At 47.4% G+C, this 26536-nt stretch overlaps 1 protein-coding gene across 4 annotated transcripts; it reads left to right on the top strand.

Annotated features, from left to right (window-relative positions):
* Positions 1–1872: 1872 nt before the first annotated feature.
* Positions 1873–26536, top strand: PRMT2 (protein arginine methyltransferase 2). Of its 4 annotated transcripts, XM_012104722.5 has the most exons (11): positions 1873–2075; positions 3275–3371; positions 8104–8211; positions 8861–9043; positions 12643–12804; positions 13703–13867; positions 21051–21226; positions 22694–22823; positions 23617–23753; positions 25089–25260; positions 25963–26536. In XM_012104722.5, exons 1-11 carry the CDS (start codon positions 1903–1905, stop codon positions 25993–25995), a joined length of 1536 nt encoding a protein of 511 aa, XP_011960112.2. In that variant the 5' UTR covers positions 1873–1902; the 3' UTR covers positions 25996–26536. The 4 variants fall into 4 exon arrangements, with proteins under 4 accessions (XP_011960112.2, XP_011960124.2, XP_060262316.1 ...); XM_012104734.5 differs by lacking the exon at positions 8861–9043; XM_060406333.1 differs by lacking the exons at positions 25089–25260; positions 25963–26536 and adding an exon at positions 23302–23407 and having other exon boundaries at positions 23617–23730.

Raw genomic sequence — 26536 nt, forward strand, 5'->3', positions numbered from 1 at the left:
CTGTTTTTCAATGATGAAATACACAAATCTATTAGCGTAACCATTTATAAGTCTACAGTTCAGTTCAGTCGCTCAGTCATGTCCAACTCTTTGCGACCCCATGAATCACAGCATGCCAGGCCTCCCTTTCCATCACCAACTCCCGGCGTTCACTCAAACTCATGTCCATTGAGTTGGTGATGACATCCAGCCATCTCATCCTCTGTCGTCCCCTTCTCCTCCTGCCCCCAATCACTCCCAGCATCAGTCTTTTCCAATGAGACAACTCTTTGCATCAGGTGGCCAAAGTACTGGAGTTTCAGCTTTAGCATCAGTCCTTCCAATGAACACCCAGGACTGATCTCCTTTAGAATGGACTGGTTGGATCTCCTGCACACATAGACATCACCAGATGGTCAACACCGAAATCAGATTGATTATATTTTTTGCAGCCAAAGATGGAGAAGCTCTATACAGTCAGCAAAAACAAGACCAGGAGATGACTGTGGCTCAGATCATGAACTCCTTATTGCCAAATTCAGACTCAAATTGAAAAGTAGGGAAAACCACTAGACCATTCAGGTATGACCTAAATCAAATCCTTTATGATCATACAGTGGAAGTGAGAAATAGATTTAAGGGACTAGATCTGATAGATAGACTGCCTGATGAACTCCGGACGGAGGTTCGTGTCATTGTACAGGAGACAGGAATCAAGACCATCCCCATGGAAAAGAAATCCGAAAAAGCAAAATGGCTGTCTGGGGAGGCCTTATAAATAGCTGTGAAAAGAAGAGAAGCAAAAATCAAAGGAAAAAAAGAAAGATATAAGCATCTGAATGCAGAGTTCCAAAGAATAGCAAGAAGAGATAAGAAAGCCTTACTCAGCGATCCATGCAAAGAAATAGAGGAAAACAACCGAATGGGAAAGACTAGAGATCTCTTCAAGAAAATTAGAGATACCAAGGGAACATTTCACACAAAGATGGGCTCAATAAAGGACAGAAATGGTATGGACCTAACAGAAGCAGAAGATATTAAGAAGAGGTGGCAAGAATACGTTGAAGAACTGTACAAAAAAGATCTTCACGACCAAGATAATCACCATGGTGTGATCACTCACCTAGAGCCAGACATCCTGGAATGTGCAGTCAAGTGGCCTTAGAAAGCATCACTAGGAACAAAGCTAGTGGAGGTGATGGAATTCCAGTTGAGCTATTTCAAATCCTGAAAGATGATGCTGTGAAAGTGCTGACTCAACACGTCATCAAATGTGGAAAACTCAGCAGTGGCCACAGGACTGGAAAAGGTCAGTTTTCATTCCAATCCCAAAGTCTACAGTCAGTGGTATTAAATAGTTTACAGTTCTGTGCAATGATCACCAGCACATACGCGAGGAAACGTCATCCTGTGAATCTGACACCTACGCCCACTTACACGTCTACTCGACCGCGACCCCCGCCGCGCTCCTTTCTTTAGGATTTTGACCACCTCCTTCTACCTTTCCAGCTCCAGCCGCCCCTTGCCCTGGAAAGAATGACACAGGATTTACACTTCACTGTGTGGTTGCGAAGGTCACTGAATTATTACAAGAAAAGCACAGGAAAGCTTTCCCGGCCCTGCTCCGGCGGAAATCAGCCATTTCTGTCGCTCCCAGCCGGTTTCTGACCCCGGACCAGGACTCGCCCACCCCCCGCCGTCTGACTCCCCGCCCCATGGGACGCGAGCTCGAACACGAGCCGGCATCCGAGTGCAGATCCCGGGTTTGCGCGACAACCGAAGGCGGGACCTCAAAATGAGCCTGCGTAGGGAGCTCCACCTAGGACTGAGTCTTCTCCAGGATGCGCGCGAGCGCACGGCGCCTGCGCAGTTCAGGGCGTTGGCTCACTCTCCAGACAAGGGGGTGGGCGTGGACGGTGGCGCATGCTCGAGGAGCCGGTTCCAGGGCGGGGCCTTCTACGGCGGGGTTGGGGGGGCATTCTGTTCACAGAGCGCCTGCGCGGGCAGAGGGCTGTGGCTTGGGTTCTTGGTGGGTGCTGGCTTCCACTCCTTTCCGGAGGTGTGGACGCCGACCTCAGCGGAGAAACGCGACTGAGGTAGGCTTCCCGTGGGCAGCTCGGGCGACCGGACTGCGCGTAAAGCTGGACATGCCAGGGGAGGGGCGGGGTCCTCTCCCGAGGTGTGCGTCAGCCGGCGCACCGAGGCCGCCGTTCTCCTTCCCGGGCTCCTCGCGCCTTCCTGCTTCTGCTAGCCCCCGACCGCGGGCTCGGCGCCCCGCCCACAAGGCCGCGCCCCACTCGCGCCACGCCCACGACGCCGCACCCTTTGCCTTACTGCCCCGCTATCTCCTCAGCCACGCCCACAGTGCCCGCCACGCCCACAGCCACGCCCACTTCCCCGTCTGTCTTTGGCATCCGGGACCACCCTACCCGAGCGCAGGTCCCATTCTCTTCCCTCACTACCCGTTCCTCTCTTGGATCACGCCCCGTCCCTCCCTTCATCCTCCTTTCACCTATTTCTCTCTCCGGCCCATGGGCCGCCTGCCCTTCAGGGCCCTCTCCCCGAACCGCGCTCCGCCCCTTAGCCGAGCACCGCCCTATTATTCCGCCCCGCCCACCCAGGCCCTATCCGTCAATACGGCCACGCCTCATCTTCCGGCCCCGCCCCATGCTGGCCTCAATTCAGTTTCCAGTGAAAATGCAATGTATGTGTATTAGTATTTGTAATTATAAACGTCACAAAAACAAGTACTAGGTATTGACTGATAATGTGAAGCCCTCATTTCGAACGAGGAATTGCTGCGTAATTGAAAAAACACACATCCATCGCAGAGCACAATGTGAGTTACACTGTCACTGGAAGAATAAGATTGAAACTGAAAAGAAAAGTCTCTGGCAGGTGCAGACCTTGGTTCCTGTTAGTGGAAACACTTTAAAGCCCCAGATAGGAAATTTTAATTGGAGTCACAGTTGTCAGGGTTCCAAATTAAGAGTTGACATCAATTTATTGTTTTAAATTTACCCAGTGATTTAACAGAAAGTAACAGGCTTTGGCCAATAAACAGTTAACACTTTGCAGGCTAGCGATGAAAATATACACTGTTTGGAGTTCATAAATTTTAAATGTTTTCAGTTGATTTTGTAAGAGTTGTATTTATAAATTTCATTTCCATTCATTCTTCACATTCTTTACATTTACTTCCATTTGGTGGAAGACCTTTTTCATGGACTTTAAAAGTGAACATTATGATGCAACGTAACAAGCATTTTCTCATTCTCTCTTTTTTAAAAAATAGAAATGAAGGGAAAAATGAAACATTAAAGCAGCAGTTATGTACAGATCCCAAAGGAACCATGGCAACACCAGGTGACTGCCCCAGAAGTGAGTTGCAGGTAATTTCAGTTCTGCTATTTGTGAACTTGTATTTAAAGACTGGGACCATTGCAGAGAGTGGAGCTCGCTCACTCACGAAGTGATGGTGATTTCCTTGGACCTTGGAAGGTGGCCACTAACCAGGGGCTGCTTAAACAGAGGACATGCACTGTGAGGTCACACAAGACATTCTGAATTGGGCATTGTAAACACCTCCCAGGAATCTAGGGTTCCATTTTTGGGTCTTGAGCTGGTGAAGCAAGCACAGGTTTTTTTTAGTTGTTAAAAACATCCCAGACAGAATATGTTAGACACAGGTTGGATATTAGAAAAGATTTATATATTTATGCTTCTTTTCTGCTTGTAACATGTATTATTCAAATTAACAGTAAAAAAGAAAAAGTCACCTTAAATTTCAAGGAATGTTGATTATGTAAAATTAAAAAATAATACTCTAATAAATGTTTTTTAAAAACATTTTCATGTCTGTGATATCAATTTTGACATTTTTTCTCTTTTCATTCTAATTAGTATTCTAAGTTCATGTGGTTTTTATATATAGAAATTTTATTTGTAGTTGGATCATTTTACTCATCTGTTTTTTAAAATTATCAGAAAATGTTTTAATTTTGTGGATGTATTAATTTTCTTTCGAGAAATTAAAAAGTACTGGAACATTTATAGAATCAGTTCAGTTCAGTTCAGTCGCTCAGTTGTGTCCGACTCTTTGCAACCCCATCGACTGCAGCACACCAGGCCTCCCTGTCTATCACCAACTCCCAGAGTTTACTCAAACTCAAGTCCATTGACTTGGTGATGCCATCCAACCATCTCATCCTCTGTCGTCCCCTTCTCCTCTTGCCCCCAATCCCTCCCAGCATCAGGGTCTTTTCAAATGAAACAGTTCACATCAGGTGGCCAAAGTATTGGAGTTTCAGCTTCAACGTCAGTCCTTCCAATGAATATTCAGAACTGATTTCCTTTAGGGTAGACTGGTTGGATCTCCTTGCAGTCCAAGGGACTCTTAGGAGTCTTCTTCAATACCACAGTTCAAAAGCATCAATTCTTCTGTGCTCAGCCTTTTTTATAGTCCAACTCTCACATCCATATATGACTACTGGAAAACCATAGCCTTGACTAGATGGACCTTTGTTGGCAAAGTAATGTCTCTACTTATTAATATGCTGTCTAGGTTAGTCGTAGCTTTTCTTCCAAGGAGTAAGCGTCTTTTAATTTCATGGCTGCAGTCACCATCTGTAGTGATTTTGGAGCCTCCCGAAATAAAGTCAGCCACTGTTTCCCCATCTATTTCCCATGAAGTGATGGGACCAGATGCCATGATCTTATTTTTCTGAATGTTGAGCTTTAAGCCAACTTTTTCACTCTCCTCTTTCACTTTCATCAAGAGGCTCTTTAGTTCTTCTTCTCTTTCTGCCATAAGGGTTGGTATCATCTGCATATCTGAGGTTATTGATATTTCTCCTGGCAATCTTGATTCCAGCTTGTGCTTCATCTAGCGTTTCTCATGCTATACTCTGCATATAAGTTAAATAAACAGGGTGACAGTATTTATAGAATAATACTGCAAAAAATTACATATTACAGAGAAATGGAAACTTGCTAACATTTTGTCATATTCAGAATATAAGTGTGTGTATATATATATATATATATATATATATATATATATATATACACATATATATATGAATGAATGAAAAAACCATGAATCAAGTCCATTCCCCAGTCCCATTCTTCTTCCATCTCAAGGGCAAACACTACTATGAATTATGAATTGATCTTTGTGTTTCTGGACCGTTTTTTATTCTTTTATGCCTTATGTAGGCATCTTTGAGCAATATATGATATTGTCTGCGTGTGCTTTTTAGAATTTACCTAAATGGTGGAAATTTGAAATTTTCTTGGCTATCCAGAGTATGTTGCTTACTTTTCAGACATTTGGGAAATTTTATGTTTTTGTTATTGCTTTTGGTTTTACTTAATGTTTGATCTGAAAACGCAGCATTTCAGTCTTTGGAAATTTACTCATGCCTGCTTTATGGTCTCCTTGTAAGGACTGTTTGGCCTTACATTGGGCTCATGGTAAGACCCTGTCTGGCCTTGGATGTTGCATGTGCACTTTCAGAGACTAAGTTATTCTGCAGTTGTGGGGTGTGGTGTCCAGTGTTGTCACTGTCAGTGGGTCATTTTTTTTTTTCCCCTAAGTTTCTCACTTGTGTGCAACTCTTTGCAACCCCATGGGCTATATAGTCCATGGAATTCTTCAGACCAGAACCCTGGAATAGGTAACCTTTCCCTTCTAGAGATTGAACCCAGGTCTCCCAGATTGCAGGCAGATTCTTTACTAGCTGAGCCACAAGGGAAGCCCAAGAATACTAGAGTGGGTAACCTATCCCTTCCCCAGCAGATCTTCCCCACCCAGGAATCGAACAAGGGTCTCCTGCATTGCAGGTGGATTCTTTACCAACTGAGCTATCAGGATGTCATCACCGTCATATGGGTCCTTACTTAGGATTGCTCAAATCTCTGGATTCTGTCTGATGTTTTGTCCATTTGTTCTTTCAACTACTGAGAGAGATGAGTTTCAAAAATCTCAGCTGTGATTGTGGATTTGTCTGTTTTTTGTTACTTCCATTTGGATCTATCACTTTTTGCTTCATATATTTTGAATCTCTGTTACTTGGTACATATGTTTAGGTTAGTATTTGTTTACTAGATTAGTTGACCCTTTTATTTTTATGAAGTGTCTCTTTTTACCTATTAATACTTCTTGCCTAGCATCTACTTTGTCTTATATTAATTTAGTGGTACCAGCTTTCTTACAGTTAGTGTTTGGATGGCACACAGACACATATATATCTATATTTTCAACTAGTCTAACTCTATATATTTAAAGTATTCCTCTTGTAAAGAGCCTGTAGTTGTGTCTTTTATTTTCCTTTTAGGTAATTTTTGCCATTTAATTAGAGTGTTCAGTCCGTTAACATTTAACATAGTGAGTCTAACATCTTGCTGTTTGTTTCCTTTTTGTCACAGTTCTTCCTTTTTACCTTTTTCCATTCTTGCCTTTTAGATTAATGAAATATTTTCTATAATTCCATGTTATCTCCTCGATTAACTTTTTAGCATTACCTTTTTATATCATTCTAGTGATTACCCAAGAAATTATGTTGTGTATCCTTAACCTATCCCAGTCTTTTTTTTTTAACCTCTTCATAACTAAGATCATGGCATCTGGTCCCATCACTTCATGGGAAATAGATGGGGAAACAGTGTCAGACTTTATTTTTCTGGGCTCCAAAATCACTGCAAATGGTGATTACAGCTATGAAATTAAAAGACACTCCTTGGAAGGAAAGTTATGACCAACCTAGATAGCATATTCAAAAGCAGAGATATTACTTTGCCAACAAAGGTCTGTGTAGTCAAGGCTATGGTTTTTCCAGTAGTCATGTATGGATGTGAGAGTTGGACTGTGAAGAAAGCTGAGCACTGAAGAATTGATGCTTTTGAACTGTGGTGTTGGAGAAGACTCTTTAGAGTCCCTTAGACTGCAAGGAGATCCAACCAGTCCATCCTAAAGGAGGCCAGTCCTGGGTGTTCATTGGAAGGACTGATGCTGAGGCTGAAACTCCAATACTTTGGCCACCTCATGTAAAGAGTTGACTCATTGGAAAAGACCCTGATGCTGGGAGGGATTGGGGGCAGGAGGAGAAGGAGAGAATGAGATGGCTGAATGGCATCACCGACTTGATGGACATGAGTCTGAGTGAACTCCGGGAGTTGGTGATGGACAGGGAGGCCTGGCGTGCTGGGATTCATGGGGTCGCAAAGAGCCAGGCACGACTGAGCGACTGAACTGAATTGACAATGTAAGAATCCTCCAAATTAGTTCCATTTACCAGCCCCTATTTTTGTGCTGTGTTGTAACCTTTTACTTCTATATATGTTATAAACCCCACCATAAATTATTAGTTTCTCTGTACTGTCAGAAGTCTTCTTTGTAAAGTGTAAGTAATAGTTTTTCCCCACATATTTACCCTTTCTGGAGTCTTTACACATAGCACTCTGCAAAAAACTCAAGTCAGTCACTCCATGCACTGCTGGTGAAGTGCCTCACCCTTTATGGAAAGAACCTGACAAATGTTTGAATGAAACCTATGCCTCTGTGTCATCCATGTCAGTCTATCCCATGGAGATAAAATGTCATCGTGTCAGGATAAATGTGCGCAGAAGTTTGTGGACATAGAGAAAGTCCATCAGTAAAGGACGACTGAAGACTCAGGTGGCATTCTGCTGTGTAATGTTAAGTAGCCACTGAACATTATAAGTTAGATTTCTGCAGATGGGGAGTTTTCCTCAAGGTATTATGTGAGTGAAAAAAGAAAAAAATTTTAAAAAGTGGCTGTGCAATCTTTGACAGAAAGCTATGTCAATAGAAAAAATAAACTGGGTGTGTGTGTATGTATGTGTGCGGGCATAAGTGTGACATGCGCACGGAGAGGTGTGGGGACCTCCTGCTGCTCCATGTTCTACATGGACAGCAGGCAGCTGAGGATAGGGGGTGGTGGGGAGCCAGTGGCAGTGAGCATGGAGCTGAATGGGGTGAGAGTGAGTGGAAAAGAATCGTGTAGAGAGATGAAGAGAGACAGAGACAGGCAGAGATGGAGAGAGAGGAAGGGAGAGGAAAGGCTGCCCCCATCACCTCCCTTTCTCCCTTGCTCTGAGCAGGAGGAGGAGGACCCTGCCACGCAGGCTGAGGAGGAGCACCTCCAGGGGGCTGTGCACCCAGAGGAGTTCGTGGCCATCGCAGACTATTCTGCCACCGATGAGACGCAGGTAGCCATGTGGGTTTATTCTTTGTGGGCTCAGCATGTTCAGTGGCAGGATTAGACGTCAAATTTGCAGAAGTCAGCAGATTTAAATAAAGAAGTATTCAGATACTTCACAGCAACAGAAGACCCACGAGTGACCCTTCCAGCCTAACAGATCCAGGTCCCAAGCCTGGTGTGTAGGATCCTTGGGTGAGGAATGGGGTTGGGGAGGAGGTACCTGCTTCACCTCTGCTTTGAAACCCTTACTTGTAACTTAATTTAGTTAAGGGAAATTGGGTGTAAAATAAAAACATCTACTTGAACGCAGCTTTCTTTACTTTGTAATAGTAATTAGCGTAAGCCTCCAGCAACTGAATCAGCTACCATCTAGCCGAGTTACGGTAAAGGGGCTGTTAGAAATTCTAAGAAATTCAAGCTGTTCGAAAATGCTTGATCTTTCTTGTTAAGGTCTGCTTTTGTTTCTTGTAGATTTCCAAAGAAATCTCAAAATCCTAGTGTGATTTTCATAGACTGTCAGTTGATGTCCTTCCCATTGACTCCTTACTGCACTTGCTGTGATTTGGGACCAGTGATGGAGGTTTATCACTGAGCCACAACTGAAATACCAACCGCAGGTTTTTCTCTAGTTTTCATTTCTGTATATGTTTCTCTAGCTCAGCTTTTTGAGAGGAGAAAAGATCCTCATCCTGAGACAAACCACTGCGGACTGGTGGTGGGGTGAGCGTGCGGGCTGCTGTGGGTACATCCCGGCGAACCACCTGGGGAAGCAGCTGGAGGACTGGGACGCCGAGGATTCCTGGCAGGATGAGGAGTACTTCGGCAGCTATGGAACCCTGGTACTGCCTCCTGCCTGCCCAGCCAGGCGGAGCCGCTTGCCACTCTCTGGTTTTGGGTTCTAACTTTAAAAATAATTTCTGGGCTTCAGCTCAATTCTTCAGAGTGGGGCCTGCAGATGTTTTCCTCAGCCCAGCTGCTCAGCTCTGCCATCCAAGTGCTGAAGCAGACTTAAAAATTTCAGTGAGCAGGTCTGCATTCCAATAAAACATTATTTATAGACACTGAAATTTGCCTTCCATATGATTTCATGTGTTGTGTTTTTGGATTTTTAAAAATGTAAAAGCCAATCCTGGCTTGCAGGCCATGCAAAAGCAGGTGATGGCCTGGATTGGCTGTCATGTTCCGATTCCTGGTTTAGAGATACTGTCCGAGTTACGGAATTATAAACTTTCCTCAGTGTTTAAAAAAAAGTGGTAAAATTTACAGTAAAAATAAAATGTAAAAAGTTGTATAAATCAGTAGTAGTATTACCTATAAATAACTAGCTTATTAGTTTGGTTTTTTCCAGTGTGAATGAAGACCCAAAGTTCTATGGTCCAGACAACCTGTTTATATTTTAGACTAAATAAAATAGATAGTTGAAGGATGAACGTTTCAAATAGGTAGATTCAGTTCTGTAAGGTTATAAGGCAACGTTGAAAGGTGTTGTTTGTGAATGTGTATAGAAGTGGAGGATCTGGAGATCAGGGACTGGATTCCCCTTAGAATTTGGATGATGGTTACTGGTAAAGGGGGTCCGTGTTTGGTGAGGCCAGGTGGGAAGGCCTGGGGTGCTGGCAGGGTTCCGAGTGGGTGTGGGTACAAGCGTGTGTGCACTGTGACTATGTTGGGTAAAATCTACAGGTGCTTTTTAGTGTACTTTTTTGTAGCTATGTATTGTGCATGTGTGTGTGTGCTCAGTGGTGTCCAAGTCTCTGTGACCCCATGGGCTGTAGCCCATCAGGCTGCTTTGTCCATGGGATTTCACAGGCAAGAATACTGGAGTGGGTTGCCATTTCCCACTCCAGGGGATCTTCATGACCCAGGGATCTTACCCTCATCTCTTGCGTCTCCTGCATTGGCAGACAGATTCTTTACCACTGAGCCACCTGGGAAGCCCCCATCATATTGGACCATTAAAAATGTTAAAGTAAATGGGAAACCACTGATGCACGTACATGCCTGTTGTTCAGTCTCAGTCATGTTCACCTCTTTGTGACCCCCGTGGACTGCAGCGTACCAGGCCTCCCTGTCCCTCACTAGCTACTGGAGTTTGCCCAAGTTCATGTCCTAATGCTCAAATTCACGTCTAAATTCATACTATCCAACCATCTCATCCTCTGTCATCCCCTTCTTTCCCAGCATCAGGGTCTTTTCTAATGAGTCAGCTCTTCGCATCAGGTGGCCAGAGTACTGGAGCTCCAGCATCAGTCCTTCCAATGAATATTTAGGATTGCTTTCCTGCCGGATTGACTGGCTTCATCTCCTTGCTGTTCAAGGGACTCTCAGGAGTCTTCTCCAGCCCCATAGTTCAATAGCATCAATTCTTTGGAGCTCAGCCTTTTTTATGGTCCAACTCTCACATCCATACATGACTACATGGACCTTTGTTAGCAAAGTGATGTCTTTGCGTTTTAACATGCTGTCTAGGTTTGTCATTGCTTTCCTTAACAAGGAGGAAGCGTCTTCTCATTTCATGGTTGCTGTCACCATCCACACTGATTTTGGAGCCTAAGAGAAGAAAATCTGCCACTGTGTACATGCTTAGAGGTTTCCATCTAGTAAGAAAGAGTTAATGAGAAGCTGAGGTCTGTCTCTTCTGTGAGATTTCTCCCAACAGCAGTGTAGACACTTCTTTCAAGTCTAAGCTGCATCTGTTTTGTTCTTTTAAATTTATGGAAAAGGAGTAGTCCCATACACTGTTATCGCCTTTCTCACATAGCTGTACTGCTTTGAAAGTCTGTTCTGCTCCGGTGTGTTGGTTTAGAAAGGATCGTGTTTGCTTTTCATCATGCCAAGCGATGCTGTAGTGGATGTTCTCCTACGTGAATCCTGCTCCCTTTTGCTAAATTCCCACTGCGTGGGTTTGAGGGGGATGTGTGTATGAGTCTTTCTGGGGTGGGTCAAGCCAAGCCACCCGCCTGGAATGTCGGCTGAGTGTGCGCCTCCCAGCGGCGCAGAAGGCGCATTTGCTGCAGGTCTTCACAGAAGAAGCTGCCAGCTGAAAAAAGATTTCCCATCTTAAAGGCAAGAAAAACAGGTATCTCAGTGTTGATTTGCCTTTTTAGCATCTTCATGGCCTGATCTGTTTATTTTTTGAAACTGATGTTATTACTGTTTTGTTGTGCTTCCCCTTTGCCCCTGCCCCGTTGGTTGGCATTGTAATGTGTTTTATGGAAAGTGAATTTAGGGAGGAGTGACATCTTTGTGGTGATATGCCGACTCTCCTCATTTCTTAACCCTGGTGTTATGTCTCTTTAAGTTTTGAGGTTTTGATCATACATGGTTGTGTACCTTTCTAGGTGAATCTGTAGACGTTGTATGATTGCAAATAGTTGGGAAAGTGTGCTGTTCATATCTGTTGGATTAAGTTAGCTGATACTGTTGTTCGCATCTGTGTCTCTTATGATTTTCTACTTGTCAGTTACTGAGAGAAGGGTATGGAAACCTCTGACTGTAATGGCGAATTTGTGTTCCTTGTTGCATTTCTCCTGGCTTTTGCTTTGTGCGTTTTGAAGCTCTGTTGTGGAGGCGCAGGAACCTTTAGAATTATCATGTTCTCTTGCTGCAGTGATTCTTGTGTTGATGTGGAGGCTCCCCACCACCCCCATCCTCAGTCGTCTGCTGTCCATGTCATGACCTGATGCTGTTCGCTCTGAAGGGTATTGTGTCTGAGGTGAATGCAACCACACCTCTTCCCTGGGTTCCATATCCTGGTTCTGACCTGCAGGCAGGACATCTGGGTCTCAACTTAGTCTGCTTTGGTGGTCTCCCTCTGTCTGTCTGTCCCTGAGGAGCCATGGGCTCGCGAGGCCCACACAGGCTCCTGTTGGTGCTGACCTGGTCTGGGTTGCCAGGCCCCTGTCGCCGCACCCCCATCCTCCAAGTGCTGCTTGGGCTGGGTCTCCTTGGCAGGTGTGTGGGGACGGTGCTGGGGGTGCCCCCTCTGTGGCTTCCTGAACTGTGTGGAGGAGCCCTGCTCTGCCTCCTTGGGGATGCATTTGATTCCTGTGGGGTGCCGTCACCTCCTGCAGCCTCTGTCAGTCTTGTCCATTTTCTCATGGTGGATCTTGGCCATGTTGTGTCAGGACAGGAATGTGACTGCTTCTCCCGTGTCCACCTCCGGGTCCACACCTGCTTCTTTGCTTACCTGACTCTAGGAGAGGTGCACCCCACTGCATGGGAAGGGTTCCAGAAGCTTCTACCTCATTCCTTCACTGTCTACTCTTATTTGTATCTGTTGGCATTTTTTTGGTCTTCTGATTTTTGCACATATTTTTAGGCATGGGGTGGTGTGGGGCTTTATGGGGGTCAGGTCAGGCTCTGATTGTCCAAGGTCAGAGCATAGCGTAGCGCTAATGACAGGCAGTGATCCTTCCTTCACGTGTATTTCATCTAGAAACTTCACTTGGAGATGTTGGCAGACCAGCCTCGAACAACTAAGTACCATAGTGTTATCCTGCAGAATAAAGAATCCCTGAAAGACAAAGTGATTCTGGACGTCGGCTGTGGGACTGGGATCATCAGCCTCTTCTGTGCACACTATGCTCAGCCCAGAGCCGTGAGTCGGGAGCTTCTGAGCAGGGTCTTGGTGATGCCTCTGCTGCTTAGTGAAAAGGGCAGCGTGTTTCTGAAGGCTGAGCCCTCCAGAGGCCGTGCTGTGGGTTTGATGAGTCGCAAGCAGCACATAGTGGAATAGGGCAGGACAGTGAGCTGAAACTGGTGGGATGTTTTTGTGAAATGTTTACTTCAGTTACGTTAGAAACACGTGTATCCACGTGTCAGGGCTGGGCAGCTTGTGTAGACTGCTATCCTGGTGTCACGGTGTCCTCCCGCCCCAAATGTGACCCTGCCAGGGTCAGGGTGGACCACTGTCTGGGACTCCCGCTGGGCTCTGGTCCTCTGCCATTTAAGGCCCGTCTGAACCGAGCATAGGTGCCCCTCCCAGTGGCCCCGAGGCAGGTGGATAAGGCTCACAAGTGGAGCTGCAGCGCAGTGCTGCCCGAGTCCCGATCCTGCCAGAACCCAGACGTAGCATTTAGGACTTCTTAGATCCTCGATTGGTAACTAGCTGCTGGTGGCCTCAAAGTCTCACTGATGTCATTTGAGGGCTAGGAGTCTCCTGTGTTGGGTACGGATTGTTGCTGTGTATATGGGAGCTAGGCTGCTGGGCCTGACCCGGGACCCCTGGGGTGGGCGGCACCCATGGGTGCAGAGGCTCTGTCCACCTGCACACAGCCCTGTGCCTGCGTTTTGGCAGGAGGTGGAGTCAGGGTGAGAGGCAGGCCCTCCCGGGGCTCCATCAGGGGAACCGGGTGGCCATCCACTGGCCACCGTCCAGCACGCTGCCTTCCTTTCTCTGATGCTGGTTCTGACTCTGCTGGTGATTTGGGCTTGGGGAGAGTGGACAGCTGGCCGTGGTATGGGGTACACATGGATGGTGTTTCTGTCACCTGTAGGTGTTTGCGGTGGAGGCCAGTGAGATGGCCCAGCACACGGGGCAGCTGGTCGTGCAGAATGGCTTTGCTGATATCATCACCGTGTTTCAGCAGAAGGTGGAAGACGTGGTGTTGCCGGAGAAGGTGGATGTGCTGGTGTCTGAGTGGATGGGCACCTGCCTGCTGGTAAGGGGCCATGGGGACTGCTGGGGTGGCTGCTTTGGGCTCTGGAATATTCGTACATCATGATTAATTTTGACTTTTTCCTAAGGTGACATGTCAGTGATTTCTTGTTTGAACATTGGCTCAATAATTTTTAATGGGTTAAAAAAAATCTTTATGGGAAATCTAAGTCATAGTGAATGTATCTTTCTGGTGAGTGATTTACATAAATTTCTGTTCTCTTCAAGAACCTGCGAATATCCAGTACGTAATGTTAGCCTGTGTTTTCCTTGCTAGCAGAGCCTGTCTCCCCCCAGCTGGTCTGCTCTCTCTTTGTAACCCCCTGGTCTGCATTGCTGGCCAGCCTGAAGCCCAGGCTGTCCCAGGTTCCCTCCCCAGTCTCGCCTGGGTTGGGGTGGAGAGGTTGCTCGCTTGCCCACCCACCCTCCGCAGTGGTTTCTGAGCTCCCGAGCTCTCTGTGCTCCAAGGGCAGGTGAAAGGTGAGTGGGAGCCGGGCCTGCAGGTCTGTGTCTCATTGGACCCTCGGCCCACCCTCCTTCTGGGACCTAAGATGTTACAGTGAAATGTGGTCTGAAGTTTAGTCTCGGTAAAAACCCAGAGAAGTGACGTATGGATGAAGGGGAGGGGGACACCACCAGGGTTTCCAGCAAGAAGTTTGTTTGAAATAGTAAGGAACTAACTTATATGAACAATAAGAATGTTGGTCCTCACTTCTTATAGACTGCAGAGATTTGGGAAAGTGACAGCAAATGACACTGAACCTTAAGACTTCTGTCTGGATGATTTATCTATTGTTGAAAATGGGGTATTGAAGTCCCCTACAATGATTGTATTGTGCCTATTTCTCTTTTCAGATCTCTTAATACTTTCCATATATATTTAGGTGTTTTGCCTTTTGATGTTTTAACTGAGCATTTTATATGACTCTGTTTTCTCCCCTTTCTTAGCATATCGGTTATACTTGTTCTGTTTTCCTTTTTTAATTGGTTGCCCTACAGTTTCCAAGGGCTTCCCCGGGGGCTCAGTGATAAAGAATCCACCTGCTGTGCAGGAGACCCAGGTTCAGTCCCTGGGGCGGGAAGATCCCCTGGAGAAGGAAATGGCAACCCACTCCAGTCTTGTCGCCTGGGAAATCCTATAGTCCATGGTGGGTTGCAGAGTCGGTCATGACTGGGCACAGAGAACAGCAGTTTCCAGTATATACTTACAGCTGATTCACGTCTGTTTTCATCCAACACTGTGGTGATTCATGGCTAGTGTGAGTTCTTTATGAAAACAAAATAATTCTGACTTCTCCCTCCAGTCCCTTGTATGAGCATTTTCATTCGTTTTGGTTACACGTAAGCATAAATACACATACATGGTCAGGTACTGTGTTGCTATTATTTTGGACACATTGTTAGATTAGTTAGATTAAATTGTTAGATTAATTAAGAATGGGAAAAACAGAAGTTCTAGTTTCGTCTTCACTTATTTCTCTTTTAGTGCTTTCCTTTCTTCATGTAGATCTGCGTTTCTGATCTACAGGCAGACCTCAGAGATAGTGGAGGTTCATATCCAGACCACCATGACAAGGCACTTATTGCAATAAAGCAAGTCACACAAATACGTTGGAAACCAGTGCATAGAAAGTTATGTTTACCCTATACTGTAGGGTGTGCAATAAGCGTTACATCTAAAATAACAATGTACATGTATTAATTAAAATACACATTATTGCCTAAAACTGCTAACCATCATCTGAGCCTTCAGTGAGTTCTAATCCTTTTGCAGTAGTAACATCAAAGGTCCTTAATTATAAGGACTTCCCTGAGAGTTCAGTGGTTAAGGCACTGTGCTCCCCATGCAGGGGCCCAGGTTCAATCCCTGGTCAGGGAACTAAGATCCTACATGCAGCACAGGGCGGCTTAAAAAAAACCGCACAACAGAAAACCAAGAAATACATTAAATATTTCACTCCACTCTCTTCTTGCTTTCAGGGTTTCTGAGAATTCAGGTGAAATTTTATCTTTGTTCCTCAGTAGGTAGGTGTTTTTCCCCCAGCCTCTCTCAGGACTTTATATTTTGAGTCTCTATAGTTTGAAGATGACATGCCTCTTCATACTCCCCCGCCACCACCACGCATTTATCCTGCTTGGTGTGCTCGTCACGCCTGGATCTGGGGGCTTGTGTTTGGCATTGTTGTTCACTTGCTCAGTCGTGTCCAACTCTTTGTGACCCCATGAACTGCAGCACACCAGGTTTCCCATCTCCTGGAGTCTGCTCGGACTCATGTCCATTGAGTTGGTGGTGCCATCCAACCATCTCATCCTCTGTTGTCCCCTTCTTCTGCCTTCAACCTTTCCCAGCATCAGGGTCTTTTCCAGTGAGTTGGCTCTTCACATCAGGTGGCCAGCATATTGGAGTTTCAGCTTCAGCATCAGTCCTTCCAAAGAATATTCAGGTTTGATTTCCTTGCTGTCCAAGGGACTCTCAAGAGTCTTCTCCAACACCACAGTTCAAAAGCATAAATTCTTTGGTACTCTGCTTTCTTTATAGTCCAATTCTCACATTCATACATGACTGCTGGAAAAACAATATGTTTGACTGTCTGGATGTTTGTTGGCGAAGTAATGTCTCTGCTTTTTAATATGCTGTCTAGGTTGGTCATAGCTTATCTTCCAAGGAGCAAGCATCTTTTCATTTCATGGCTGCATTCAATGTCCACAGTGATTTTGGAACCCAAGAAAATAAAGTCTGTCACTGTTTCCACTTTTTCCTCTTTTATTTGCCATGAAGTGATGAGACCAGATGCCATGGTCTTAGTTTTTCGAATGCTGAGTTTTAAGCCGGGTTTTTCACTCTCCTCTTTCACCCACATCAAGAGACTCTTTAGTTCTTCTTTGCTTTCTACCATTAGAGTGGTATCATCTGCATCTCTGAGGCTGTTGATATTTCTCCCAACAATCTTGATTCCAGCTTGTGAGTCATCCAGCCCAGCATTTTGCGTGATGTACTCTGCATATAAGTTAAATAAACAGGGTGACAATGTACAGCTTTGTTGTACTCCTTTCCCAATTTTGAACCAGTCAGTTGTTCTGCATAAGGTTCTAACCACGTGTAGGGAAAGAGCAAATCAGCCAAGATGGCGTGGTCAGGGTCTTGTGTCCCACGTTTTGTAAATACGTGGTTTTGTAACAGTGGCGATCACTTACAGCACTGTGCGTGCACATCGTGCTGTACTTGCTTTTTGGACCACTTTTGTTCTGGAAACATATATAAGCCCCACCTGAGAAATCCTCCTTTGCCACTGCACCCGCCATTAGAGAATAAACACATGTCTGCAGGCCCTACGGTGCCTCAGTTTTCTTCCAACCTCCCTGCTCGTGCCTCACCTACCCTGGGTTCAGCAAACAGTGTGAACCATGTAAGACGCCACGTAAGGTTCTAATATTGCAGTGGTTTTCTGTCCCCTCCTCCGGTGGACCACGTTTTGTCAGAACTTTCCACTATGACCCATCCATCTTGGGTGGGTCTGCACGCGTGGCTCACAGCTTCATTGAGTTACACAATCCCCTTTACCACGACAAGGCTGTGATCCGTGAACGGAGTTGACATTAATTTGGGGAAATTCTCAGCCATTTTTTCAACGCTTTCTTCTCTTCCCGCCTCTCATTCTTCTCTTGGTATTTTTGTTCTGTGTCTATTATACCTTTTGTGTTTCGTAGCCCTTCAGTGTGTTCTCTTTTTCAGCCTGTTTTGTTTTGCTTTTCAGCTTTGGCAGTTTCTGTTTTCATTTCCTCAAGCTCAGGCTTGTTGTTCAGCTGAGGGTCCTTACTAACGAGCCCATCAAAGGCATCCTCCACTTCTGTTACATTGTTCAGAATGTAAATAAATGCTCTTGAACATTTATTTTTGGTTCTTTCTAAGAATTTCCATTTCTCTGTTTACATTGCCCATCTGTTTTGCATGCTGTCTGCTTTGTCCATTAGAGCCCTTAGCATATTAGTCATAGTTGTTAAGTTCCCAGCCTGATAATTACAGTTGCCTACTGTGTCTTCCTTTGTGGCTTAGTGGTAAAGAATCTGCTTGCAATGCAGGAGACCTGGGTTGGGAAGATCCCCTGGAGAAGGGAATGACAACCCACTTCAGTATTCTTGCCTGGAGAATTCCATGGACAGAAGAGCCTGGGGGGCTACAGTCCATGGGGTCGCAAGTAGTCTAACACGACTGAGTGACTAACACTTTCACTGTGTCTGAATCTGGTTCTAAGGTTTGCTGTGGCTCTTGTACTGCTCATATGTCTTGTGTTTTTTTCCTGATAGCCAGATGTGATGACTGGATAAAGGGTCTGTGTAAACAGGCCTGTAGAGACATGATGGTGAGATATGGAGGGAGTTGCTCTGGGGTCTCAGTGTTGAGTGATCCTGGGCCTCTGGACTGTGAACCCCACAGGTGCCTTTCAAGTTTTCTCTCCTTTTAGGTGGGACAGGATCGCTGGAGGGTGCTCCAGTTGGATAGTATTCTTTCCCCAGCTGGTTAGGCTCTGTTAAATAGTCTCTCCTGAGGGCAGACCCTGTTAAGAAGAACAGAATACTCTGGCGTCTTTCCAGTGGTTTCTTTTGAGCTTGTGAGAAGCACTGGGACTTTTCTCTGGTATTTACTGTGGGGACCCTGTCATGGGGCCTGCCTGGAGTCTGGGCCTCAGCTTGTCCACACTGAGCCCCAGCAGCCTGTCAGCCTCGGTTCAGCTTCCTCCCTGGCCCTGGTTCCAGGGATGTTTCTGCTCTGGTGAGGTGCGATTCCCTGTGCAGCTCTTCCTTGACTTACAGTGAGGCTGCGTCCTGACAAACCCATCCTAAGCTGAAAACACCGAAATCCAAAACGCATGCAACACGCCTCAGCTCTCGAACATCACAGCTGAGCCTCATTGTCTTCGATGTGCTCAGAGCACTCCCGCTTGGCTACAGTTGGGCAAAATCATAACCAAAGCCTGTTGAAAACGAGTGTTGAATGTCTCATGTGGTTGACTGAATACTGTCCTGAGAGGGAGAGGCTGTCAGTGTGTGGACTGTTCACCCTCATGATTGCATGGCTGATGGGGGCTTGGCCTGTGTGGCACGTGTGTGTTGCACTGTGTATCACTAGCTGGGAAAAGAGCAAAATTTGAAGCATAGTTTTTACTGAATACCTAATGCCCTGTCATGAAGCTGAACCATCATAAGTCAGGGACTGTCTTACAGGCCTCTCAGTTTTTCCAATTTGAGGGTGACCATTTACTCTGTGACCTAATTTCTCTTAATGGACTTTAGAAGAGTTGCTGACTTTTCAGTTCAGCTTTTTACTTGTTAGGATAGAATGGCCACTTCCCCCAGAGCAGGAATGAAGCGGGAAGGGGTGCTCCCCTGTTCCTGCTCAACATTGTCCTGGGAAATCTAACCATTGCAAGAGAGAAGGAATAAATGGGAGCTAAACAGAATGAAGGCACGGGAATAAACCGTGTTCTCAGACAATGTGATTGTTTTTGTAGAAAATGCCAAGGAATCTCCAAAAACTTTCCTAGACTAGTGGGCAAGTTTAAGACGATCGTGGAGTACAAAGTCAGTGTACAAAAGCCAGTCACATTTTTATACACTAGCACTGTTCACAACTGGTTACAGTGGCTCCAGAATGATGACACTTGGCAAAACATGTGCAAGTTCTGGATGCTGACTCCAGGTGATGCTGACCCACACGCATTGGTCGTGAGCTGGAGACGGCCTCATAAGGATGCCCCTTCTCTCCAGGTTCATCTGTAGATTTAATACAATTCCAATAAAAATTCAAGCAGGATTTTTTGTAGGTACAGATAAGCTTATTGTAAAATTTATGTGCAGTGTAAACAAACTAGCCCTGGAGAAGAAAATGGCAATCTACTCCAGTATTATTGCCTGGAAAATTTCATGGACAGATGAGCATGGCAGGCTGTAGTCCATGGGATCACAAAAAGTCAGACATGACTGAGCACAGGCAGGCTAGAATAGCTGATACAGGTTTTAAAAAATATTCGGCTGTGCCGGATCTTAGTTGGGAATCTTTGTCATGGCATGTAGGATTTTATTTCCCTGACCAGGGATTGAACCTGGGCCCCCTGCATTAGGAACGCAGAGTCTTAGCCCCATAACCACCAGGAAAATGCCACAGTTTTTGAAAGAAGAACAACATCGGAAGAACTCTACTACCTGACTTTAGTATAAAGCTGTGGTGGTCAAGACTGTGAACCTGGTGAAGTGATAGACACATAAGTCAGTGGAACAGAATGGATAGTAGATTCCTACGAAGGTGGTCAACTGATTCTTAACAGAGGAACAGAGTTAATTTAATGAAGAAAAGATAGTCTTTTCAACAAATTATGTTGGGAGAGTTGGCCATCCATAAACCAAAAAAAGCTTCAACTTTAAGCCTCATACCTCATCTTGAACAATGAACTCAAAATTGATTGTATCTAATTGCTTAAATATAAAACTGTAAAACTTTTGGAAGAAATCATAGAAAATGTTCGTGGTTAGTCAAAGGGTTTTTAGGTGTGACTCCAAAAGCATACTCTATTAAAGGAAAAGTTGATAAATTGGACTTCGTCAAAATTAAAAAGTCTGCTCTATAAAAGACAATGTTAAGAAAATGAAAAAAGGCCAAGATTAGGAGAAAATATTTGCAACTCACATGTACAAATATGAAGAATCCTCAAAATTCAACACCCCCGAGGGGCTCTTGGGGTGCTTGCTGCTTTTGACATGAGGGTCACGTGACCTCTGTGGCACTCCTGCTTTGCTGTTCCACATTTTTGAGAAGTGACTTCAGTCAACTTAAAGCATGGTGAAGCTTCTGAGAATACCTCAGACCAGAGTGATACTGTTTGAGAGTTAAGACCCCAAAACACTTATGGTGACAGCTATCTCCTCGGTGGGCAGAGTGGGCGAGAGGGCAAGTTCCCTGACCGTTGGCCGTGCCCAGTTCTGAGGAGCAGTGTGGGTCAATGGGCTTAAGCCCAGGCTGTGACTGAACTCGGTGACCACTGTTGTGACAGTGTAAGAGAAGCCCTCTGGTGAGCTGGCAGCTCTTCCTGTCCGTGACAGTCCCCGGGACATGAGTGCCATGGCGGGGGCCGGGGGCTGGGAGCAGACACCGTCTCAGTCACTGTGTCTCCTGTGTGCCTCCCTCCGTGCAGTTTGAGTTCATGATCGAGTCCATTCTGTATGCCCGGGACGCCTGGCTGAAGGAGGACGGGGTCATCTGGCCGACCACGGCTGCCCTGCACCTGGTGCCCTGCAGCGCTGACAGGGACTACCGCAGCAAGGTGCTCTTCTGGGACAACGCCTATGAGTTCGACCTCAGCCCTCTCAAGTGAGTGTGGGGCTCCTGGCCTCCAGGGCATGAACCCTAAGCCAGACCCTGACATCGGTGAGTGCCCTCAGGCGAGCGTGGGCTCCTGGCCTGTGGGACCGAACCGCAGGCCAGACCCTAACCTCAGTGAGTGCCCTCAGGAGAACGTGGGGCTCCCGGCCTGCAGGGCCACAGGCCGCAGAGCTAGACCTTAACCTCGGTAAGTGCCCTCAGGTGAGTGTGGGGTTCTCGGCCTGTGGGACTGAACCTCAGGCCAGACCCTAACCTCGGTGAGTGCCCTCAGGTGAGCGTGGGGCTCCCGGCCTGCAGGGGCACAGGCCGCAGGGCTGGAAAACCCTCACCGCTGGGAGTCCAGTGTGTTCACATGACTGAGAAGTCTGCCTATTGCCTTACTGGCCTTGAAGCTGATAACAGAATTGAAATGGCCTGTTTATAAGGCCCCAAACAGATAGGAAACATAAGGTAATGTGGGCCATTAAAATAGACAGATGATCCCATTAAGAGCCAAGAGTGTTTAATAAGGGTGGAGAATGTGTTAGTGGAGCCCCTGCTGACCTCGCCACAGAAAGCGGTGCCGCAGAATCCGTGGTGGCTTTCCTGGTTTCTGACTTACGGTCATGCCTGTGGCAGAGCTTCAGGTTTTGACATAAAAGTTCTCCTCACAAGGGCCTCCTGTTCCTCTCGAGAAGGATGATGTGTGTATGTGGCTGCCTCCCCTCCAAGGGTGCCGGGAGGCAGGTGGGGGAGGCCTTGCAGTTGTCCTGGGGCCAGAGAAGGGCCCCTCATCAGAGATGGCTGCTCACCTGCCAGATCACCAGGGCTTGGCAGTAAGATGGGGGCCTCTGGGCCTTTCTGTTTTTTATTAAAAACTCAAAAAAAGAAAAAATATCAGTGTAGAGGTATGGAATCTTCCCTCATGTGTTGAATTGTCGCATTCTCAACCCAAATCCGAAAGTGGGTGGAGAGGGGGTCTCCGACAGCGGCTCTGTGGTTTGTGCAGAACTGATGTGGTGGGAGTGAGGGAAGGTCTGGAAAGGGCAGGGGGCTTCTTGTATTGCCTGGTGTTAATGTCTGGTAAAGTGACCAGGGAGGGCAGAGAAAGCTCTGAGCAGGGCTTGCAGTGTCTGGAAAAGGGCACCGTGAACTGGGTGTGGGAGGACCATGGCCGTGCATTTCCCAAGGACATTGGTTGGCCCCTTGGAGGAGACGTGTTCTCTCACACCATTCACTGAAATTTAATTTCCCGTGGCTTCCGTGTCCTTCGGGTATGTGAGTGGGATACAGAAGATGTGCCTGTGGCTCCCATTCTCGGCTGCTGCCCACCAGAGCTGGCCTCCTCGGCCCTGCCTTTTGCTCTCGGAGCTGCAGACAGTGAGTTAGCATTCCTGCTAACACAGGAGAGAGCGAGACAGCCTGAGATGGGGGCTATGTCATCTCAGATGCTGAGCACTTCCTTTTCCCCCCCAGATCTTTAGCAATTAAGGAGTTTTTTTCGAAGCCCAAGTATAACCACATTTTGAAACCAGACGACTGTCTATCTGAGCCATGCACCATATTACAGTTGGACATGAGAACTGTGCAGGTTGCCGACCTCGAGGTGAGGAGAGATGACCCTTCCTTCCTTCCCCATGTAATCATTCTAATAAATGAATTAGAGTTGTTGCTCTTGATTTTCCCAGTCTTTTTAATCTATTCTGATTTTGTTTTTAGTATTTTTAGGTTATTTTCTTTATAGCTAATCTCTTTAACATCTTCAGTTATTTTTAGATTTATGTTTGATATTCTCAGCTTGTTCAAATTCAGATAAATTATGTGTCATGATAGGATTTGAATTAAAATTTTTTCCTAAGTTTTTTTAGCTCCCACTTAACAAAATTCTTACAGTTCTCCTACTTACCATCTGTGGCCATGAGGTGGCGTGTGTGGATCTGGACAACCCCGTTTTAAGGGGTCCCTCCAAAGTGGAGGTACCCTCTTATGGAACTTAGAATACAAAACCACATGCAGACTGAACCTGAGGCTTCAGTTCATTTTGGGATCATAAAGACTCAATCTGGAATTTCCTGTTTGTGCAGAGAATTGAGAAAGTGTCCCACTTGGATTTGGGGACAGAAAATCAGGACAATGAGACCTAGATTGCTTCAGACCTTGCTGATTGTCTGCAGCATTTGAGTTCAGAATGCAAGTTGTAACGTTTCCTTTCTCTGGGTTTTTGACATGTTCGGCTAAATTAGCAAGTTACAGATTTGTGTCGTAGCTACTGAGGTAGACAATGTGGCTGTCCGGGGTGGTGTTGTGGGTCTTGGATGGCCACATGGAGGTGGCCGCTGCCCATGGGTCCCGTGCGCCCAGGGCCTGCACCCACTTCTCACCCATTGCCTTAAACACAGACGATGAAAGGCGAGCTGCACTTTGACATACAGAAGGCAGGCACGCTGCATGGATTCACAGCCTGGTTCAGCGTCCAGTTTCAGAACCTGGAGGAGGACGAGCCACAGCTGGTGCTGAGCACCGGCCCGCTGCACCCGTGAGTGTGCCACCCCCCCGCTCACCGTGGGCCACAGAGGAGGCCTGACAGAGTCACGAATGTGAAGGGCTAGACAGTCAGAAGTGGACCCAAATCTCTCCAGACCCGGCCGAGCACGGGGCTGGGCATGTGGGTGGTGCGTGGGCACTGGGCAGGGCTGTGTGTGGAGGTGAGTCCGGGTCGCCTTGGCCCCTGCACAGGTATGGGAGCCCCTGATGCCCTGGATGGTCAGCCTCCGCCTTCTCTCCGTGGCCCCCCTGCTGCTGCAGCTCAGAGTTCCAGGGGCTTTTCCTCTGACTCTTGGAGAAGGCGGATGTTTCCTGAGATACGATTTTCATGTAGTAACATTTCAGAGCTACATGCCTGCTCTTGAGTGTGGGGATGCAAGCTGTGTTGTCTGTGGGGCTGGACACAGCAGCCCCTTGAGCACTGCCTTCACGTGGGGACTCCACTCCCCTCCGCATGACCCTGCTACTCGCCTGCACTGTGTGGTTGGCAGAAGTGAGCACGGCCTCAGGGAGGGTGGCGGCCGCCTGGGTCAGACCCCACTGTGGCCTTTGGGCCGGGGAGGACCTGGGCATCCTTTGTGAACGTGGAGCAGGAGGAGGAGCTGAATGGCCAGAGTGGACTCCAGCCGGGCCTCCTCACAGGCCCGTGAACTGGGTGTGCCTGGCGTTTCCCACTCGAGCGCTGGGTGGGGATCATCCACACGCAGGTGGTATGGGGGTGGAGATGAGGGGACCTGTGGGCTGGGGCAAGGAGACCACCACTGTGGTTGAGGTGGGCTGCCTGTGCATTAGAGAGAATGTGGCAGAAGGGAAAGAGGCCACAGAGAACCTTCGTGCTGGGTGTGACTGGGCCCACACCAGGCACTTGTGTGTCCGAGCCATGGAATTTACAGAGTTCGGGGTGTCCCTGCTCACCCAAATGCTGCACTTGTCTTGCTCACACTCAGCCAAATTCAGAGAAGTAATGACTTCTTTTGGGCACGATTTCATGAGTGTGAATCTCTCTTTAACTGCATGAACTAGGACCGTGGGCGTCACAGTTCAGGGTCGGTGGCTTTGGGTAGGCACTGCTGTGCCAGCTCACAGAGGCTGGGTTGACCCAGAGAGTGGCCAGGACCTGTGTCTGGCCACATTCCCTTGTGGCCTGTCCACCTTAGGTTCCAGGGAATCTGAGCAGCATCCAACAGCTGCATCCACCCACCTCCCTGCCCAGGTTGTGACCCCACCTGGGTCCTGTGCAGCCGTCTGATCCCCGGACGGGGCCGTGGGAGTCCCATGGCCTCCCCAGATGGGGCAGGCTTAGATGACCACACGCCCTGTCTTGCAGCACCACCCACTGGAAGCAGGTGCTGTTCATGATGGATGAGCCCATCCCTGTCCTCGTGGGAGACGTGGTCACGGGCGCAGTGGTGTTACAAAGGAACCCCGTGTGGAGGCGACACATGTCTGTCACCCTGAGCTGGTCCATCACTTCTGCGCAAGACCCTGCGTTACAAAAAGTAAGACATTTAGCTCTAGAGTCTTGTGCTCTGATGCTGTCCCGGAAGGTGGCGGTTCTGTGGTGGTCACAGTGGTGGGTGCCTGTTCCCACCGCAGCAGACTCTGTGCTGGAGCTGGTCTGGGTTGTTTTTCTAATCCTCATGGCAGGAGGTGGACCCTTCTGTTCACAGGAAGCAGAGGTGCAGGAAGCTAAGTTCTCCCTCTAGACTCGGCTGGTCAGTGAGAACAGAGACCGGGAGACTCCGGGTGCAGGGAGAGCCGAGGGCTGCTGGTCAGTGAGAACAGAGACCGGAGACTCTGGGTGCAGGGAGAGCCGAGGGCTGGGCCGTAGTGCGGCCTCGCTCACAGCGTGTGCCTTGCCGTGGCCGCCGAGGATGTGTGGTGGAGCCGTGTCTGGCAGAGGCTGCAGTTTTAGGCTGAAGTAAGCATGGCTGGTGGGGCCTTGTGGCTCATGGCTCACAGAGGCCACTGAGAATCCTCTTCCTCACTCAGGTTCACACAGGAGAGAGAATAATCAAACAAACCATTTTGTGCTTGGCTTTATGCTGAAAGTTGAAATGCTTGTCATTAAAAGAAAAGCCTTCACCTGAATGCCAGCCTCTTGCCCAATATTAAAGTATTATTAGGAAATACTGTATGTAATGAAACTGACATGATTTGCTGTCTGATTGGTTTGTTTTCCTTTCCTTTGTCTTTCTCAGGTTGGGGAGAAAGTCTTTCCCATCTGGAGATGACAGAGCAGCTCTGTGGGGGATGTCCACTGCATCTTGGGGGACATACGTGACTCCATGGAGTCACTCCTGGACGGATGCGTGTCCTGGGAAAGCCATGGACTTACTCCAGGATGGGGTGGTGGCACTCTCACCCACAGGCTCAGGGCTCCAGGGTCCTCCCCATACGCCCGGTGCTGCGGGGCCCACCCTCACCATTGTCACTGCCCTGCCTGTCCTGAAACCTGGGCTGTGTTTCCAGTGTCCACTGTGGGTAGTTGGTGGCCCACTGTCCCTCAGCCAGGCCAGTCCTGAGCTCCCAGGATGTGTGTGTCAACCCTGTGCTCTGAAGGTGGCTGTTCATGCATCGTGTGTGCGTATGTCCTTCCCGCCCTTGGCTCATCGCTCAGCTCATGGACGTGGGGTCCCAGATCGTCGCAGGAGCTGGAGGTGCGATGCACGTGGTGGGGCTCTGCATGGGGTAGTCCGCTTGTAGAGACGTCTTCCAGATAAGTTATGGGTCGGCACATAGGACATGCTCAATAAATATTTTTTAACAAATGAA

The sequence above is a fragment of the Ovis aries genome, chromosome 1, assembly GCF_016772045.2.
Source record: "Ovis aries strain OAR_USU_Benz2616 breed Rambouillet chromosome 1, ARS-UI_Ramb_v3.0, whole genome shotgun sequence".
NCBI classification, from domain to species: domain Eukaryota; kingdom Metazoa; phylum Chordata; class Mammalia; order Artiodactyla; family Bovidae; genus Ovis; species Ovis aries.